General features: G+C 45.2%; 1 protein-coding gene across 10 annotated transcripts in view; it reads right to left on the bottom strand.

Annotated features, from left to right (window-relative positions):
- The window catches only part of SMAD1 (SMAD family member 1), a 164,069-nt gene that overhangs the window by 66,705 nt on the left and 77,703 nt on the right, over nucleotides 1-19,661 (bottom strand). For all 10 annotated transcript variants that reach the window (XM_033940029.1, XM_033940025.1, XM_033940030.1 and 7 more), the window contains one exon: nucleotides 10,697-10,954. In XM_033940029.1, coding sequence (XP_033795920.1) covers nucleotides 10,697-10,954 — 258 coding nt within the window. The remainder of the gene's footprint in view (nucleotides 1-10,696; nucleotides 10,955-19,661) is intronic.

Genomic DNA, 19,661 nt, shown 5'->3' with positions numbered 1-19,661 from the left:
TCGGTAATTTCTCGGGCTTGCGGGTTAATTGTGCCAAGTCCGAACTGTTGCCTCTGGATTCCACTCACGGGGAGGCGTGGCACTCTGCTCTTTCCATTCCGCCGGTTAGAGGGCCGTTGCGGTATCTAGGGGTGTATTTGACGCCTGACTTATCCCTTCTGTATCAGTACAATGTTCGTCGACCTCTTGAGCACATCGCAGCCCAGTGTGAACGTTGGAGGGAGTTACCGTTGGGCTTGTGGGGCAGAGTGGCCCTCACAAAAATGGTTCTTCTGCCCAAAATCTTATACCCCTTACAGACTATCCCCTTGTGGCTCTCTGCCCGGGATGTGCGGTTTTTTCGTTCCACTATTTCTACTTTTATTTGGTGGCGCAAGAGGGCTCGTATTAGTTATGCTAAATTGATGCTGGATAGAGCGCAGGGGGGCTTGAATCTCCCTGATGTTCGACATTACAATGTAGCGGCTCTGTTTCGTTTCATTCATGAGGGTTGGACTGGCCATTATAGGTATGCTCCGGGGGGATGGCTCGCTTCTTGGTGTGCGCCGCACTCCTTCTTGGCTCTTCTACATCTGCCGCCTTCGGCGGTTCCAGGGGGTTCCTCGACAATGGCTCTCCTCCAGCCGATTCGGTTGGCATGGAGATGGTGGAGGCGACAGCAGCGGAAAACGCCTGCTGCGTCGATACTCCTGCCTTTATGTGGTAACCTTGCTTTTGTTCCGGGGATGGGTCCTACTCGCCTCAGGGCGTGGGAGGAGCGGGGGTGTCGGACCTTAAGGGATGTTTGGGATGGAGGAGATGGGGTAGTATTTCCTTCTTATGCTCAACTTCAGAAGAGATGGAATCTGCCCCACACTCACTTTTGGGTGTACCTTCAGATACGCCACTATTATACTACGCTAACTCAGAAGTGGGGGGATGCTTGGCTCTGTGGTCCCTTGGATGCATTATTCTTTCTGGTTCCGCCGGCTCAGAACAGTCTGTCCACCTGGGGTCGGCTGTTGCGGGCACAATTGCCTGTGGGAGCCCTTGATGATGTGGCCGATGTATGGCGGAGGGAACTGGGCTTCCTGGGGGATCGGAGCGCGTTCCTTGCATTGTTTGGTCCTCTTAGAACCATGGGGGGCTCGTCAGATCTTCGGGAAATGCAGTTTAGGATATTACATAGGGCATATATCTCACGGAAGCATGGGGCTCGTATGGGCCTTTGGGAGGGGGATGTCTGCATCAAGTGTTGCCGTGCTGCTGGGACTTTGACCCATCATTTTTTGGAATGCCCGTCCACTGATTTGTGGCTGCAGGTTATCCCTTTTCTGGAGCGCATAGTGCACCGTCCAGTCCCACGTGATTATGGCATGCTCTTGTTGGGCGACTTGAGAGTTTTGGAGGAAGCTGGTTTTTCGACTCCTCAACAGAAATTTCTTTATTTAGCCTTCCTTTTGGTGAAAAAGCTTCTCTTGCAATATTGGGTGTCTGATCAGGTGGCCTCTTTTAATCATTGGCTCCATCGGATGGCCCAGGTAGCACAATTTGAAATTCACCTTTCTCCACGGGGGGGACGCATTGATCAGCGCTGCTATGTGGGGCTATGGAAGGCGGCTTTGTCGCTGTGTCCCGGGGATTTGGGGGCACAGCTGGAAACCCGTTCTTGAGGCTACAGTTCTTTTTCTTTCTTACTCTCTGTATCTCGTTCCTCCTTCAGGGGGGCCTGCTGGTGGATGTGTGGGGGAGTGTGTGGTTGTGGGGGTGTGTGTGGTTGTGGAGTGACTGTTGTGTTTTGTATGGAGTATTGGAGGGGGGTGTGCGTTTGGTATGGCTGGGGGGTTGCTTCTGTTCTTCTTCTTTGAATAATTTAAAAATTTGCAGATTGTGACTGACTGGCTCAGAGCTTGGCCGTTCTTATTTTCTTATTCTGAGTTTACCAGACCGTGTATTGTTGGAATTTGTATTTTCTCTATTTGGACCTGGTGATATTGTACTGCTGGGTATCTGTGTCTTCTGTGTTGCAACTGCTTCTAATAAACATTATTTCAAAAAAAAAAAAAAAACAATCGTGTTACTGCTTTTGCATTCTCGCCTCATCTCGGCTTTCATTTCTTCATCGTTTGCTTCGGTTTGCCCAGGTGAACGATAGTACAAGCCCATCTTTATCTCGGGCCCATTGCTTCCCGGTATTTTAACCCATAGTGATTCCAATTTGTCGGTCGTCACCGCTGTGTCCACTTTGGTCGAGACCTGACCTGTCCTCGCGATAGAGTTTGTACCCCGGCAGTGCTATGTCCCGTTTGTTCTCCTCATTCCACCATGTTTCAGAGACCTCAATGAAGTCTAGGTTCTCTTTTTTGGCTATGACTTCTAATTCTCCCATTTTGTTCCTTAGGCTCCTTGCATTAGTGTACATGCAATTTTAAGTCCTGGTACTTTTTTGTCTTCATTTTCTTTTCCTGTGCTACGTTCTTCTTATCATCCTCTTCTTGAACTGTCAACTCTTGTTTTTTGCCCGTTGTGTCTTCCCAGCATTTTACCCACTCAGTATCTTCTCGGGATACCTTCTTCCGAATCGACATTTGGTCGACTGTCGGCTTTCCCCTTCTTCTTAGTTTAAAGCCTGCTCTATTCCTCTCCTGATGTTGTTTGCTAGAAGTCTAGTTCCCGCTGAACTTAGGTGTAGTCCATCTCTCCTGAAGAGCTTGTTCTTGCCCCAAAACATTGTCCAGTTCCTCATGAAGTGGAACCCCTCTTCCTCACACCATCTCCTCATCCATGCATTTATTGTTTGTAGTTCCGTCTGCCTCTTCACATCTGCCCTCGGTACTGGTAGGATCTCTGAAAACGCTATCTTCTGAGTTCTCATCTTCAACTCCCTTCCCAGAATCTTGAACTGTTCGATCAGTGCATTCCTACTGTAGTCTCTCCTGCTGACATCGTTTGTCCCTATGTGGATCATCATTGTAATCTCTTCCATCTCTGCTCCTTCTAGGATCCTTTCAATTTTGTCAACAATGTCTCTTGCTCTTGCTCCTGGGAGGCAGGTCACTAGGCGATCCTTTCTCCCTCCTGCTATGTGGCTATCTACTTGCCTTAGGATTGAGTCTCCCAGTAGGATCACAGACTTTCCTTTTTTCAGTTTTCGCTCCGGCCGAAGGTCTGTGTCCTCGGTGTGCTTCGCTGCTTCCTCTTCTAGGCATCGGCAAGACCTTGCCGCCCCTTCCTGCGGAATACCTCTATGGGCTTCTTCTTCCTTGGAGTCGGATTGCTCCTGTTCTCCATTCCATGTGGGTGGATCTTAGTCTTCCCTATGCTGTTCTTGTTCTTCCACCCTCCTGTAGGCCTCCTCAATAAACTTCTCGAGCTCCCTGATTTGCTCCTCGATGTGCCTCTCTCTCATAGGATCTTCGTCTGTCCTGACTGGGTCTTCTGTGATGTAAAGTCCCTCCAGTTCCCGAATCCTGTACTTCAGTCGACTAACTTCCTTCTTCAAGCTTTTCAGTTCCTGACCCCGACTGCATACATATGACTGCCTCCCCGAGGGGAGGTAATCGTACATATGGCAGTCCATGCAGTACACTGGAAAGCTCATCCTCTGGATTACTTCTGCTTCCATTGCAGTCTGCCTTTCTGGAGTGCTCTTTATTATTGCGCTGGTACCTTTTTTGCTTGTGTGTGTGTGTTCTCTCCTGTCCCTGCTGTTTGCTACTTCCCTATTCATGCTGTTGTTTGGTATGTATGTATGTTCCCTATGTGTGTACTGTGTTTTTGCTTTTTATATTTGTTTGGTTATTTACCTGTTATTTGTTGTCATCCTTACCTTGCTGTCCTTCCCTGTGTCCTTAGGTGTACTGCCTCGGCCCTTCTTGAGGCTCTTCGCAAAGGCGCTCTCGCTAAAGCGAGCGCCTTTGCCGCTCGGCTGCGTGCTGTTGGCTCCTCTACTTTTAAGGGGGAGTTCGGATGATGACTCTCTGACGTGGTGGGGGTGGGCGGAGCTTACTCTCAACGCTGCCCCTGGCTTCCTGCTCCTCTTTGCTTCCTTTCCCGGCTCCTTTCTTGCTTTTACTGTCCTTCTGTCTCCCCCTTCTGCCTGCTCGCTCTTGCTAGTTCCTCCTAGCTCCTTCTATCTCTGCACTGCATGCGCTCTGGCTCCTCCCCTTTTAAGGGGGAGTTCGGATGACTCTCCAACGTGGTGGAGGTGGGCGGAGCTTACTGTCGCCGTTGCCCCTAGCTCCCGTTCCTCTTTGCTTCCTCTCCTGGCTCCTTTCTTGCTTTTACTGTCCTCCTTCTATCTCCCCCTTCTGCCTGCTCGCTCTTGCTAGTTCCTCCTAGCTCCTATCTCTGCACTGCGTGAGCTCTGGCTCCTCCCCTTTTAAGGGGGAGTTTGGATGACTCTCCAATGTGGTGGGGATGGGCGGAGCTTACTCTCGCCTCTGACCCTGGCTTCCTGCTCCTCTTTGCCTCCTCTCCCGGCTCCTTTCTTGCTTTTACTGTCCTTCTTCTGTCTCCCCCTTCTGCCTGCTCGCTCTTGCTAGCTCCTCCTAACTTCTCTGCACAGCATACGCCATGGCTCCTCCCCTTTTAAGGGTGAGTTTGTATGATGACTCTCCAACGCGGTGGGGGTGGGCGGAACTTACTCTCGCTGCAGCCCCTGGCTTCCTGGCTCCTCTTTGCCTCCTCTCCCGGCTCTTCTTGCTTTTACTGTCCTCCTTCTGTCTCCCCCTTCTGCCTGCTCGCTCTTGCTAGTTCATCCTAGCTCCTTCTATCTCTGAATCAAATTGTGCACACAGCTCTCCTCACTCCCTGCCAGGCTCTGCACCCAACCCCTCTCACTCCCTGCCAGGCTCTGCACCCAACCCCGCACTCCTTGCCAGGCTCTGCCCTCTGTCTCCCCCTCCTTGTCAGGCTATGCACCCTGTCCCACCGCCCTGCCCTGTTCCTTTTAAAATCATCCCCCCCGTACCTTTTTAAATCCCCCTTAAATCCCTCCTTTGATGAACAGCTGCTGGCTGTCTCCTCCAATCTCACATGGACAGCAGCGCAGGGAGCTTTTCACCTCCAGCCTGGCCCCACACCGCTTCCTGACTCACTGCTGTCAGTTCTCGCAAGTCCTGCGAGAACTGACAGCAGCCATTGAGGAAGTGGCGTGTGACCAGGCTGGAGGCGAAAAGCTCCCTGCGCCACTGTCCGCGAGATTGGAGGAGGCAGCCGTACAGTGAAGGAGGGATTTAAGGGGTATTTAAAACGGTACGGTGGGGGGGGGATGATTTTAAAAGGTACCGGGAGGATTGTATTAAAAGGATTGGAGAAAGGAAGGAGATTGAGGGAGGCAGCCAGCAGCCATACAGCGAGGGAAAGGCAAGAGCGTAGAAAGTTTGCTCCTGCCGAAACACCGCTGGAACACCAGGATTTTTGAAAGGTACATTTGCTTCATAAGACGCACAGGCTTTTTCACCCACTTTTTTTTTTTTTTTTTTTTGGGGGGGGGGGGGAAGTGTGTCTTATGGAACAAAAAATACAGTAATTGAAAGCACCCTGGGATAAGGCCCACTCCCCTGGCTCCATAGTCAAGCAGTTGCAATAATCTGCTTTCACATTATTCACCCCACTACCTGTGCCACCAAAACGGCTTGTAAGTGGGAATCTGCCCAGCAAAACAATAACTGAGCCTCTAGCTTCAACGGAGTTGGTGCATCCCTGTCTGTTGTCATATGCTATTTCCTTTCAAGGTCTTTTCGATTGACTGCAATGCCAGGCGATTAGCACTCAATTCCAATCTGTTGAAAGACCATTTTTTTCTGAGACGGTAACCATCGGCTCTATACCAGGCGACCCTTGCAATGGCCTCCCCTGCCATAAAGATTGGCATCTATCATCATCCAAGAGGAAATACAGAGAGACATGCCTTTGGACAGTGTCTGCACCTGTAACCACCAACACAAGCTTTGACGTACTCCCATTGTCCAGGTCAACAGTATCTGCAGCGAGTCCATCTACAGTGACCAGAAGGATACCAGCGCATTCTGAAAGGGGAATGAGTTTTCACCCAAAGTACCACTTCTTTGGTCGCTACAATCAACCCCAGTACCTGTAGGTAGTACCAAGCCATTGGTGTTAGCATTGCCAGAAACTCTTAAAATCTGGGCTCTTAATTTCAGCTTGGACAACAGGCCTTCTGTTGTGCTGAAGAAGATCCCCAAGTATCCAGATGACTCTTTCAGAATTTGATCATCCATTTCAGTCTTCCAGGAGCTGAATAAGTTGTGTCACTGCCTTATGACCTTCATTCTTGAATGGGGCTCTAATTAAGCAAATATCCAACTATGAGTGCATCTGAATCCTTGCCTTGCACAGGTGTGCTGCTGTACTGTTGCCACCACCACCACCATCACCTTGGGAAGGGTGTGAGGTGCTGCTGCCAAACCAAATGGTAATGCCAAGAATTGAAAATGCTTTTCCAGCACATGGAACCTGAGAACTTTCTCCGTATATGGGGCTATGTAAGAAAGTTGCCGTCAAAGCCAACTTGGCTAGGAATTCCCCAACTGCCACTGAGGCAATGACAGACTCCATCTGGAACCTAGGCACATTTAGTGCCGCATTGACAGACTTCAGATCCAGGATAGGTCTCCAGTAATCCAAGACTTTCTTGGGCATGATAAGTATATGCAGTATCTGACCGAGCCCAATTCTGCATCTGCAATTACTCTACTTTTTGAATATCCAGAGGCTGTTTTACTGTCGCTTGGACTTTGTCCACTTTCTCTGGTCTTCCAGCTGGAGACACCACAAAGAAATCCTGATGATGATAAACTTTGAACTTGTCCTGAATAATTTTCAACCAGGCCTTCCTGATCTCAAGAGTCTCCCTCCTATTCAGGGAAGTTCTGGCTCTGGCCTGGCATCATTGGAACTTCTTGATAACTGCTGCTGAGCAGGGAGCCGATGCCCGAGGTCTTCTGGAGCTTCCAAACCTCCGACTAGATCTATAAAATGATCTCTGAGCAAAGGAGCCCGCTGCTGCTTTCCAAGACTGTCTATAACCACAAAAGGAACACTTTATTTTTATCCTACAGAACCTTACAGTTCTATTCAGGTAAAAAAAAAGAACCAAAAACCACAAATCAGAGCAAAGTACAAAAATCATATAAGGAATAGCAAATCATAACAGCCAGCTATCATCCCAACCCAAGAAACTTGAAACAGGTAAATCTTCAATAACTTCCTGAAGTGCCAGTAAGAAGTATTAATGAATGAAACTCTAGCTCCCAGCTAGCAGCTTGATAGGAAAGTAATCGCTCTTGATGCATCTTGTAAACACAGCTTTTGGAGACGGGAAATGTAAAAACAAAACAACAACCCCCCCCCCCTCCAACTAAAAACCTCCTGATTATGTAGAGATTGTGTATAAAAAATTAAAATGATCCATTAAATAAATAGTTTGGTAACAAACCGTACGCCACTTTATAATTAAAACAACCAAATTTAAAGTGACCCGTGCTCCTACTGGGAGCTAGTGTAATTCACAAAGATACTGCTGTGTTCTGAATCTAAGCAAGCCTTCTAAAAATGTTTCTTACAGCCTGAAAGATAGACTATATCACAATAGTCAAATATAGACAGTATTAATGACTGGTTTCTCAAAACAACTCCAAATGTAACGTAGTTTCATAATGTAAGAATTTTTTTTTTTTTAAACCACAGCATTCACTTGATTTTCCATCATTAAATATTGGTCTAAAAATATCCCAAAGAGTTAACATAGGCTCTATAGTATACACTATGCCATTCAAATGGAGACAATCATGGGTAAGCTTAGATGGAGTTGCAAAAAAATAAAATTTAGGTTTTTTGAGCACTGAGTTTTAACTTAAAAGATATATCTTCCAATCCTCTATCATTAACATCACTAAAGCAATTTGATTACTACAATTTGATGGCAACAAAACAACTTTGATGTTGTCTGTATAATTATATAATTTAATATTCATAGTGAACAGTTTTGTTCCCAGGGAGGAAAAAGTAGATATTAAAGAGTAGTGGAGAGATTGGTGAACCCCGAGGGACACCACCAGTCATTCGTGGTCAGAAAATACCGCGAATGACCAGGACCGCAAATCACGGACCGCAAATTCGTGGGGAGCACTGTACTCCACCTTCACTAGGAAATGACATGCATTTCATAACTTGCACTACCAGCGAATCCACCTTAGGTGGTACAAATAAATGTTGGAACTCAGGGAGCCATTGGGTACAATTCCATCATGGCCTTGCAACCCTTAAAGGATCCTCTAGCACCTCCTAATGCTCCATTAGCATCATGGTGATCTCTGGATGCAAAGGAAAATATGGACTGGGTCTCAGAGCTACTCATAAGGGAAATATGAGACAATACACTCCATTGACAATCAGTAGCTGTTCTAAATCAACAATCATCATATACTCATCCAATGTAAACTGCACTTCTAATGTCTACTCTATTCTTCCCTGTAGAAGACTCTCCCTCTCCTGCTTACTGTCTCCTTACTCATAAGAACATAACATAAGAACATAAGCAATGCCTCTGCTGGGTCAGACCTGAGGTCCATCATGCCCAGCAGTCCGCTCACGCGGCGGCCCAACAGGTCCAGGACCTGTGCAGTAATCCTCTATTTATACCCCTCTATCCCCTTTTCCAGCAGGAAATTGTCCAATCCTTTCTTAAACCCCTGTACTGTACTCTGCCCTATTACTCCCTCTGGAAGCGCATTCCAGGTGTCCACCACTCGTTGGGTAAAGAAGAACTTCCTAGCATTCGTTTTAAATCTGTCCCCTTTCAACTTTTCCAAGTGTCCTCTTGTTCTTTTATTTTTCGAAAGTTTGAAGAATCTGTCCTTCTCTACTCTCTCTATGCCCTTCATGATCTTATAAGTCTCTATCATATCCCCTCTAAGTCTCCTCTTCTCCAGGGAAAAGAGACCCAGTTTCTCCAATCTCTCAGTGTATGAGAGGTTTTCCATCCCTTTTATCAAGCGTGTCGCTCTCCTCTGAACCCTCTCGAGTAACGCCATATCCTTCCTAAGGTACGGAGACCAATATTGGACGCAGTATTCCAGATGCGGGCGCACCATCGCCCGATACAATGGCAGGATAACTTCTTTTGTCCTTGTTGTAATACCCTTCTTGATTATGCCTAGCATTCTATTTGCTTTTTTAGCGGCTGTTGCGCACTGTGCCGTCGGCTTCATTGTCATGTCCACCATTACCCCCAAGTCCCTTTCTTGGTTGCTCTCATTCAATAATATCCCTCCCATCGTATAGTTGTACCTCATTAATTATTTATCTTTTTTGCCTATCACATGAATTGTACGTTGCCTTGAACCTAATTAGACATACAGCAACTCACAAATTGTAGATTAGATTAGAGCCATGGAAGTTAGCAGAAGTTCCCCAATTTAACTCTCTCAAGATACTGTAATGACTTCCATTAAATCCGCCGGGGTCTGCACACTTTCGTGCCATCTCCCTGGCACAGGGCTGCCACAGACTCTCGGCTGGTAGTGCCCGCTTGCAACCCAGAATCCTCTAAACCTTAGGACTCGCTTTGCAGGAGCAAAAGAAATGATCCTGAACAGCCACCGGCGTATACCACACTGTGCAAATGACCATTTATATTTCACATATAAACTTTATTGCTTATTGAAGGATTTACTATACCGCCTTTCCAAAGGTCAAAGAACTCCAAGTGATAAAATCAAAGGATAGATATTGTTCATTCAAACACACTCGACAGCAGTGGTCTCAAACTCAAACCCTTTGGGGGGGCCACAGAAAAAATAGTTAATGTCTTATTAAAGAAATGACAATTTTGCATGAGGTAAACTCTTTATAGTTTATAAATCTTTCTTTTAACTGTTAAAGGAAAGATTTAAAAATTTTAAGATTTTTCTGTGACCCTCCAAGTACCCTATTTTTTTCTGCAGCCCTTATAGTTAAAGTTTAACATCTTTCCTTTCTCAAAACTGACACATTTTAATCACTATATTGAATCATTTTCCCTACTCGCGGTCTCAAACTCGCGGTCTGTTAAGTTTGTGCACACACTATTGTTTTAAATTTTGACTGGTATCTGTAAGAGCAGCGGTCTCAAACTCGTGGCCCACAGGCCACATGCCAATCCCCAGGTACTGTTTTGTGGCCTGCAGTCTGGTCACGATGATGGCGTTTTTAGTTTCTAGCCAGCTCCCTTGCTGCACTCATTTTTCCTTCAAAGCTGCAGGCAGCGGTGGCTGGCTCCTTGCGCGATCCGCACCTGCATCGGAAGCCTCTCTCTGACCTGATTTTTCATTGTAAGGGTACGATCTAGAACTACGCTTTCATATACAAGCACTTTGGTTTACGAACATGCTACTGGAACAAATTATGCTTGTAAACCAAGGTTCTACTGTATGTCTTTTGCCAATTTGAAAGCTGGAATTAACAACCCCCTAACTGATGGTGTAAGTTATTCCATAATCTGGGACACATTGTATGGATTTATATTGTCTGCTTTCTTTTTTATCATCATCAAAATGTTTAAACCTAATTACATGTATGTAACCTCATTTTAATTGTAGTTGAACCATCCACCACAAAGAAACGTACAACTTTATAATTCACTTCGCATTCAGTTGGATTCCAAACACATCCTCACAGCACCATGGCTGTGACAGAGAGATGAGGTGCCTACCTGGGATCTGGAAAGGGCTCCCTGGGTCCGAGCTGATGGGGGACTGAGGGTAGGTGCTGCTGCTGCTCCCAGGAGAGTTGGGGTAACTGCTGTTGGGGGAGTGAGGAAAGGGATGGCTGTTAGGCTGCTGGAAGGAGTCCGGGAAGGTTGCGTTGTGTGGCATATTGGATTCATTCTGCCCCAAGTTGCGGAATTGAGCCAACAGACTGTGCTGGGGGTTGTATTCGCTGTGCCTTGGGACCAACACAGGAGGAAGAACTAGAGAGACAAAGAGACAAAAAGAAAAAAGAGTGACACTTCTGTAAGGATTTGATAAACTCTCTCGTTCAGCTTTTTAAGAAAGTTACCCATTACTCAGCCAAAATAAAACTTGTCAATCATTTAAAAAAAAAAAAAAAAAAACCTTGTAAACTCCCAAACTCAATAACAAAGCATAAACTGTATATAAACCATTTACATGACATCATATGCATGTAAAAAAAAAAAAAACAACAACAACAACAAACATGCAAACTGAAACCAAGATCTATGAAAACCTTTTAAAGTTCTGAACAGTTCCATTTGTGCAGTGGGTCTGGAAAAAGCATCCTTTACACTTATACCATTCAATAATGTTCAGGGAGAGGCAAGTACAACAGTTATGCTATCTGCATACCTTTGAAAGCTGGTGCTTGATATTTAAGATATTTCCATGCGCTCCACACAAGGTTAAGTGTTTTGTTAAGCGCTAGGCACTTTATATATGAGAAATGACTTACTCAGTGCTTTAACTCGCTTGCAGTTTTTTCAGTTGTTTCTGCTTGGTGAATATAAAGGACTATTAATTATTAAAAAAAACAGTTGGTCACTATTAAATTAATTTAAAGGAACACTTTCTTATATTCCATATACTAAAATATGAATTATTGCATGGAATAAGATTGTACGTTTGTGTATGCAATCTATTTAATTTTGAAAATTTTTTAAGGATCGATGAACAAAACCCCCCATCCACAAGTCAGCCAACTGAGTGGTTCGCTGAGGGCCGATAACCTTGTCCGATTTTAAATGGCGATCAATGCTCGATCGACTCTGCATGCAAATTAGTTTTGCGGAGGTCGGCCGTAATACCACCCCACCAGTCACTGGAAAAGTGACTTTCACAAATGTGCCGAGCCGGCAGAGGAAGCCCGAACAGCTGAGGGGCAGGGGAAGCACTGAACCAGCCTCCTCCTGCTGCTCAGCTGTCCGGGGCAGCAAAATTTTCTTTTTTAAATGGGCACACAATATCTGTCTACATTAAAAATAAAAAGTTGTGTCACAAATCCCGCCCCAATCAACAACCTTAGGCCCCACAATGACAGCTGCTGACAGTCTCACCCCCAACAGCGACAGCCCCGGAAAAATAAGAGGCAGGAGAGATGCCCACCCCTCTTGCCTCAGCAACCCGGCTTTTTGTAGTGCATCCAGGTCACCTGGATCACACACCCCACCCCCCCCGACACAAAGGCACCCCCCTACCATCATCCCACCAAGTACCCAAAAGAAAGCCCTGGTGGCCTAGTGAGCTATCAGTGGAAGCAAGGATTAAGTTTAAATTGTGTACGTCGGTTTTAAAATCATATATGGTTTTGCTCCTCTATACATGATGAATTTTTTTGACAGCTTTCTTCATCAAATAAAAATTAATTTCATCTGATCTCAAAGATAGTAAATTACCCTGCTATTAAGATCAGGTCTTTTAAATCGGTGGCCATGTTTTATTTTACAGGTTGTTAGGGTTTGGAATTCTCTCCCCCTTTCTATGAGATGGCAAACTTTTTTTTTTATAAATCTTTATTAATTTTAAAATATAAATAGTGCAGTACAATGAATTTAAACATAAACAAATCAAGAAATGCACTTTAAATATGCAAATGATTTGAAAAACACTCATTTTCTCCCCCTTAACCAGTAAAAATAGATACACTTCCCCCTCCCCATTCACGGTTTCGGCAATCGCGATTTCACATATTCACGATTTTTGGGGGAGGGGGAAAAAAATTAAAACCCCCCCACAGTTTAGCCTTCTCCCTGGCGTCCCGGCCTTACCTGGTGGTCTAGCGGGCTTTTGGGGCAGGAGCAATCTTTCTACGCTCCTGCCCCGTGTAGATCGCCAATAGGAAATGGCTGTGGGGAGTTCCCGTCGTAGTCTCGAGAGACTACGGGAACTCAAAAGATTCCTCGATAGAACTTTCACCTTCCAAGCAGCCAAGTCGAACCCATGGCTAGCCCAGATGATACTCGAGGCCCCCACTTACCTTGCCTTCAGAAAACTACTAAAAACTTACCTATTCAGCAAACATGACCCTTAATTAATCCCTTCACCCCACATAACACCGGCCCCACCCCTCCCCCTTTCGCCCTCACCAGATCCTCCCTTGTCCCACTCTCTACTTCCCTTGTCTAGTTCGATCAAAGCTGCAATTTCTGTTAAATTGCTGTACATTTTCCCTTCATTGCAGACTATTGTAAACTGCTGTAACTTCCTCGCTGACTGCTGTAAATTGTTGTAATCTATCGTAAATCTGATTGTAATTTGTTGTAAATCTGCTTGTAACTTGTTGTAAATAAGCTTGTCAATGCAGATCATTTGTTAATTGATGTAAACCGCCTAGAACTCGCTGGGTATGGCGGTATATAAGAAGTTATTATTATTATTATTATTATTATATCACCAATCACTACCTTCCAAGTCCTAGAGATAGATCCTGAGCTAGGTTCTTGAAAGAAGCTAATCAATGTGGTATAAATGAACAACCCCCAAATCAGAGTACCAAAGTGAGCCAAGGCAGCGCCATCAGATCTGCAGACACCGTATCTGAACCAACAGGGTAGCGTTGAGTCAATCTCCACAGTCTGCATCCTGAAACGATCAAGACAAAACTAGATATAGTATGCAGAGGAAATATCACCGCCTAGAAGGTGCATCTACTTTGATGCCCAGAAGGACCATGTAGGTCTTTAGCTAGCGCCCACTCCAAATTACTACCGGAATGTGGTATGCAGATGGTAAAATGTCTGCAGGCACCGACTGAAGCTGACCTGAACTCCAAAGGAGGTAAGACACAAGGCAGTCAAAGTGGTTCCAGGAGATGCACCGACCCATAGTGGTCCCGTGAAGGAAGAGTGCAGAAAGGGCTAAAGAGAAAGGCGGGCAAGGAGCCAACGAACCTCGACCTAAGCCATCAAAGAACAGCCCACTGTTTTGAAAAGTAGAGGCCAAGGTAACTGGCAGCAGAGTTAGAGCCAAGTAAGCTAGCAATTCAACCACCTGGATACATTTGTTGCCTCTTCATATATAAAGGCACATCACTGCCCCTCTATGTGAAGGCCTCTGCTGCTACTGTGCCCAAAGCCCCATCTGCGGACAGGACTAACGAACCAAAATGCAGGTTGCTACCCACACAGAAGGTACCAAAAAAGAACCTAAAATTGAGACATGTCCATTCTTCACCAGAAAAGGGAGAAGTATGAAGCCACATGTTAAGATAACCGAGACCCAAAAAGCTATAAAAGAGGAGTACTATAAAATGAACCTTGGAACTGCGTCACCCAAGAAACGCCATGTGAAGGTCATAGGTAGCAAAGACCATGAGAACCTAGCACTATCCTAGGGTATAGAGTCCAGACACCAACTGGCAGCTGCCAAAGAAATCACAGTGATGTCAAACCAAAGAGCAACAAAGGAAACTAACTAAAAAGCTACCAGAGACCCTTCTCGATAGCTATGCTAGCACACTCCACAGACAATGCTTTGAAAATATGCCTAATATACTCAATACATAATCTTCTAACTTAAGAACAAGTTTACTAGACCCAGCAATGCCAAAAAACACAGGTCTACTTCGTCATGGCTCCACCTGCCCTCCTTCTGTATGCCTGTTACTGCCCACGTCCTAGTGTGACTTGTGTGTTTGTTGGTACCCCCATTATTTTAAATTGTACATGATTGAATATGATATTGCGATTTAATCAAATTTTAAAATAAACTTGAAACTCACACTACCGGTTAATGTGTCAGGAAAAGGAGGGTTGGTCTTTTCCATCAATCTCCACAGGCCAGAAAGTATTAGATGCCAAGTAACTTAAACCCAGTTTATGGCATGCCCATAATCTAAGAAAGGAATGATATGATACCAGGATTTCCTCATGTAGGCACAAAATTGATGTCTAGCTCAACCTGTTCACATCTATATTCAGCAATCACTGCTGTGTTATCCTGAGACCTCCTGATGGTATCTCGTGGCTGAGCTGCTTGATCTTCCTCTCCTTCTTACTTTTTCTTCATTACCCTGGTCCTGTCTTTTTTTCCTTCTCCCATCACTTCTAGCCTACAACTGGCAGCGGGAGGAAAGCCAAAAGAAAAGCTAGAGGCAATTCATATCGTCACCCAACAGAAAAACTGGCCATCAGAAACATGGCCTAATTTTTACACCAACTCAGACTAGAAGTTTAAATTACCAGCGTTAGAAAATCATAATAGGTGCAGAAGCCGCGCGTTGAAAGTGACCAAATGAAGCCTAGAGGGAGAAGGTATCCACAGGGTACTCCTGTCGATTCAGTAACCATGTGCCTCCAATACTCTGCACTCCAGTGTTAAAGTTGTTACTTCTTTTTTTTTTTTTTGTAATGTGAGGAAGCAAGGAGTGCAGGATCCAGCAAAATAGAGACACTCGGGATGGGTAGGGAACTGGCACCATCAAGTTATACCCAAAACAGGCACCCAGGAAGTCTGAGCCGAGCTAGCTGCACCTGAAGCTGGGCCAAGACACCAGGAGCAGGATAAGGACCAGGACCATCCATCCGCCTGTGGAGACAGAGAATACCGAGTCACCAGTGAGCATACCATCGCTATCTCCGCCTGCTGGTAGGTCTGCTGCTGCTGACAGCCTGCTGGTAGCCTGCTGCTGACGACAAGGACTCACAAGTTAGGTCTGTGGGGCTTGTAAAGGATTATTTGCATTCAGAGGTAACTTTTCAGTATGTTTAATTTATTAACTCAATCCTGCAATTCCAAAGAAACAAAGCAAAGGATGAAAACTGAAGAGCGGGTTGGGAAAGGGGGGGGGGGCAGAGAAGTATAAATCCTACCTGGATGAGGACAGGCTAAACTGAAAGAAAACACAAATACTGTCAAACCTTAACAGCAGCAAAATAAATCTCTCTCAGTGCATTGAACCGGCTGCCAATTGAACCAAGCACCTATTCAGCATAGTAAATGGCCTATTTTAAAACCCACAAAAGAACCAGTCCTGCAAGTTAACATTAAAGGCAACTTATCAAACCTCCTAATTCAAGACGCTCCAAGAGAAGGGAATTCCACAGTCAGAGGGACCTGCTATAACACAGACCCAATTAAGTGTGGATACTTACTCTTCCTTCGTCATCACAAGATTTAAATGGAAGTGTGCTAAGGTCTACACATAATTTTATAAGTTAATTTCTGTGCAAAATTCCTTCCTGTATCAGAAACCGAAATGTAGAAAAATAGCACGCAGAATTCAGCTCTAAGCTCTATATACAACTTCCTCATAACAAGCCTTAAAAATGCAAAGAAACAAAAAGTCAAACAAGAGATTTGAAGGGATGGAGCAAGTTTGGGCAAGAAGGAGGATTCTGGATATAAATACAAGAGACAGAGAGAGAAAAGGCGTGAGTAATAATCCTGAAGCGTTGTTCCCGATGCCAAGACAGCAGCAGCCTCAGCTGACATCAGGGGAAATACGTCCCTAAACCAGCACCCCTCCACCTCCCTGGATGCCATTTCTGAACAAGGAAACACCATATCACTTTGAGAGCAGAGAGAGCTGGCAGCTGTGCTCAGTTACTGGCTCCCACTGCAGAGGCCTGCACTCCACATTTGTAGCCAAGCACCGTCTGGGACTCGCTCAGCTTCTGCCACCCCCCTGCCTAGCTCTTGGGTGTGGGTTTCCTTACTAGCTTTCCTGACAATAAAATGCTAAAACCTGGCAACCCAGTCCAATTAAAGATTTCAGGTTCAAGTTGCTTTTATTTGGATTAACCACTTGGAGAAAAATCAGAGGGATACAATAGAAAGGGTGTCCCCCAACCCTGGCCCTCGCCAGGTCGGGTTTTTAGGATTTCCCCAATGAATTATGCAAGAGATCTATTTGCATCCACTCAAAGCAGTGGATGCAAATAGATCTCATGCAAATTCATTGCGGAAATCCTGAAACCCGACTGGATTGTGGCCTCCCAAGTACCAATGTTGGACAACCCTGCAAGTAGACAATACAGTACTCCCACAAAATTAGTGGGGGTTCTGTTCCAGAAGCCCCCACGAATTTCAAAAGTCAGGGGAGGCAGGAGAGGGCAGCGACGGCAGGTGAAGAAAATCACTCGGGGTCTGCTCCGACCGCCTCTTCCTGTAGTAAAGTCGGGCTACACCAATCAGGAGCTGCTTTGACACGTAGCTCCTGATTACAGTCCGACTTTACTAAAGGAAGAGGCGATCGGAGCAGACCGCGAATGAGCAAGTCCGCGATTCGCGGGGGGAACACTGTATAAAAAAATAGGGACATATGTCTAAAAAGAACTCCAACAATATGGAAAAAAAAAGGGAAAAGAACTGTGGAACTACCACACTCCTAGGCCCCAGAGCAGTCCCATCTGAGCTGCATTAGTTCAAAGCAGAACCAGGTTTCGAATCAAGACTGGAAAGCTTCCTGAAAAAGATGCGTCTTCAATAGCTTTTTAAAAGACAGTAGAGAAGTTTTATGCCATATAGAAACAGGCGGCTAGTTCACAGTGGCATAGTATTAAGGGGTGCGGACTGCCCTGGGCGCCATCAGTGGAGGCGTTGACACCTCTCCACACCACACCACCTTCACGCCACCCCTCCCTTCCCCCATATCATCTTCGCTAGCGTGAGCAACTTCTACCTGTTGCTCATGCCAGCCTGGTTACCCTCTGAATGACTTCCGGGTCATGGGGTCAGCAAGTGACATGACGGAAATCTAGCGCTGGTGTGAAGAGCATGTTTGCTGCGCTGGCGCAGAAGAAGAGGGAAGAAGAGCGCAAGTGTGGAATAGGGGGTGGCGCCACTGCCTCCGGGCACTTCCTACCCTCACTACGTCACTGCTAGTTCCAGAGTATGGGACCTACCACACTAAACAGATTTCCGCAATTAAACACTGGAAACTTGGCAAAGAGACAGCACTACCAACTGAGATTGGTGAGTAAGGAATATAATGCATAAAAAGCCACAATAGAAAAGAATGGGGTACCTGCTTGAAGGATTGTTTATTGACATCATAATCTTAAGAATAATCCAGAATGTAACCAGCACCTGCCTGGAGCTGCAGGAAGCTGAGGAGGGAGATTCTTCCAAGGAGCTGTGGACATACTCCCTCTTCTGCAAGGACTCTGTGGGAACCATGCCTAGGATTTCATCGCCAGTGGGCAATCATTAGAGGCTGAAGTCACCTAAAGTTGGTGCCACTCATTAGCTCCCTAACATGCAGGCTAAAGCTGCACCATACCTAGAGCCTACGCCAGGGACCAGATACAACAGTCTATGCAATCTTCCATCTGCTGGAGGCAGACAAAATACTTGAGTTTTCCCACAGAGCACCAGCTCTTATACCTGCAATGTCACTGAGAAGAGTCAGTTTCTTTACTGCCATAGAAACATGATGGCAGATAAAGGCCAAATGGCCCATCTACTCTGCCCATTCACAGTAACCATTATCTCTTTCTCTCTCTGAGAGATCCCACGTACCTATCCCAGGCCCTTTTGAACAGTCTCTGTCTCCATCACCTCTTCCACGCATCTACCACCCTTTCTGTAAAAAAGTATTTCCTCAGATTACCTCCTATTCCAGAGCTTCCTTTCAAATGAAAGAGACTCGACACATGCGCATTTACGCCACATACGAGGGTCATTTCATAAATAATGTACGCTATTTTTTATTTACTTGTTTATTTTTATTTTTAAGTATTTATTTACAATCCTTCAATATAGTCTCCCTGCTTTGCAATGACCGAGTTCCAACGTCCAGGAAGCTTCATTATTCCATCCATGACACCATTTTTGTTCAGTTGCAAAATGATATCCACTTATAGTTGTTTCAACTTTGGAAAAAGGTCGAAGTGTGGTAGACTCATGTCTGGACTGTAAAGAGCATGAGGTAACACCTCCCAGCAGTATTTGTGTAGTTTTTCAATGATGAGTAGAGAGCTCCATCTTCCCCATGACCAAAAAACTTTCAATGACCTCAATCAAGACAAACAAATGATGATTTTTGCTTATGATCATAAAGGCATCATCATTACAGACAAAGTTCCATGTGAAAGAAATGTCACAGCAGTGTATTATCATAATTTTTGCAAAAAAAAAAAAAAATGCACAAAACCTAACCTCAGTTGCTCTTGGCTGGGTCATTCATTCTTCATGCACATATGGAATGTCATCATTGAAAAACTATGCGAATATGGCTGGGAGGTGTTACCTCATGCTCCCTACAGTCCAAACATGAGTCTACTAGACTTTGACCTTTTTCCAAAGTTGAAACAACCTATGCGTGGACATCGTTTTGCATCTCTGGAAGAGCTTTCTTCTACCGGTACCCGAGCCATTCGGCAAATGAACATAAACAGTGTCTTGGACAGAATAATGAAGCTTCCTGGACGTTAGGACTCTGTCATTACAAAGCAGGGAGACTATATTGAAGTATTGTAAATAAATACTTGGGGGGAAAAAAAAACCCAAACCCGTGTAAATTTTAAAAAAATAGTGTGCATTATTTATGAAATGACCGTAGATATTTAAAACTCTCTTATCATATCTCCCCTCTCCTGCCTTTCCTCCAAAGTATACAGATTGAGATCTTTAAGTCTGTCCCCACACGCCTTATGATGAAGGCCACGCACCATTTTAGTAGCCTTCCTCTGGACCAACTCCATCCTTTTTATATCTTTTTGA

This window comes from Geotrypetes seraphini, chromosome 1 (genome assembly GCF_902459505.1).
Source record: "Geotrypetes seraphini chromosome 1, aGeoSer1.1, whole genome shotgun sequence".
Lineage (NCBI taxonomy): Eukaryota > Metazoa > Chordata > Amphibia > Gymnophiona > Dermophiidae > Geotrypetes > Geotrypetes seraphini.
This window is presented reverse-complemented; position numbering and strand designations above follow the sequence as displayed.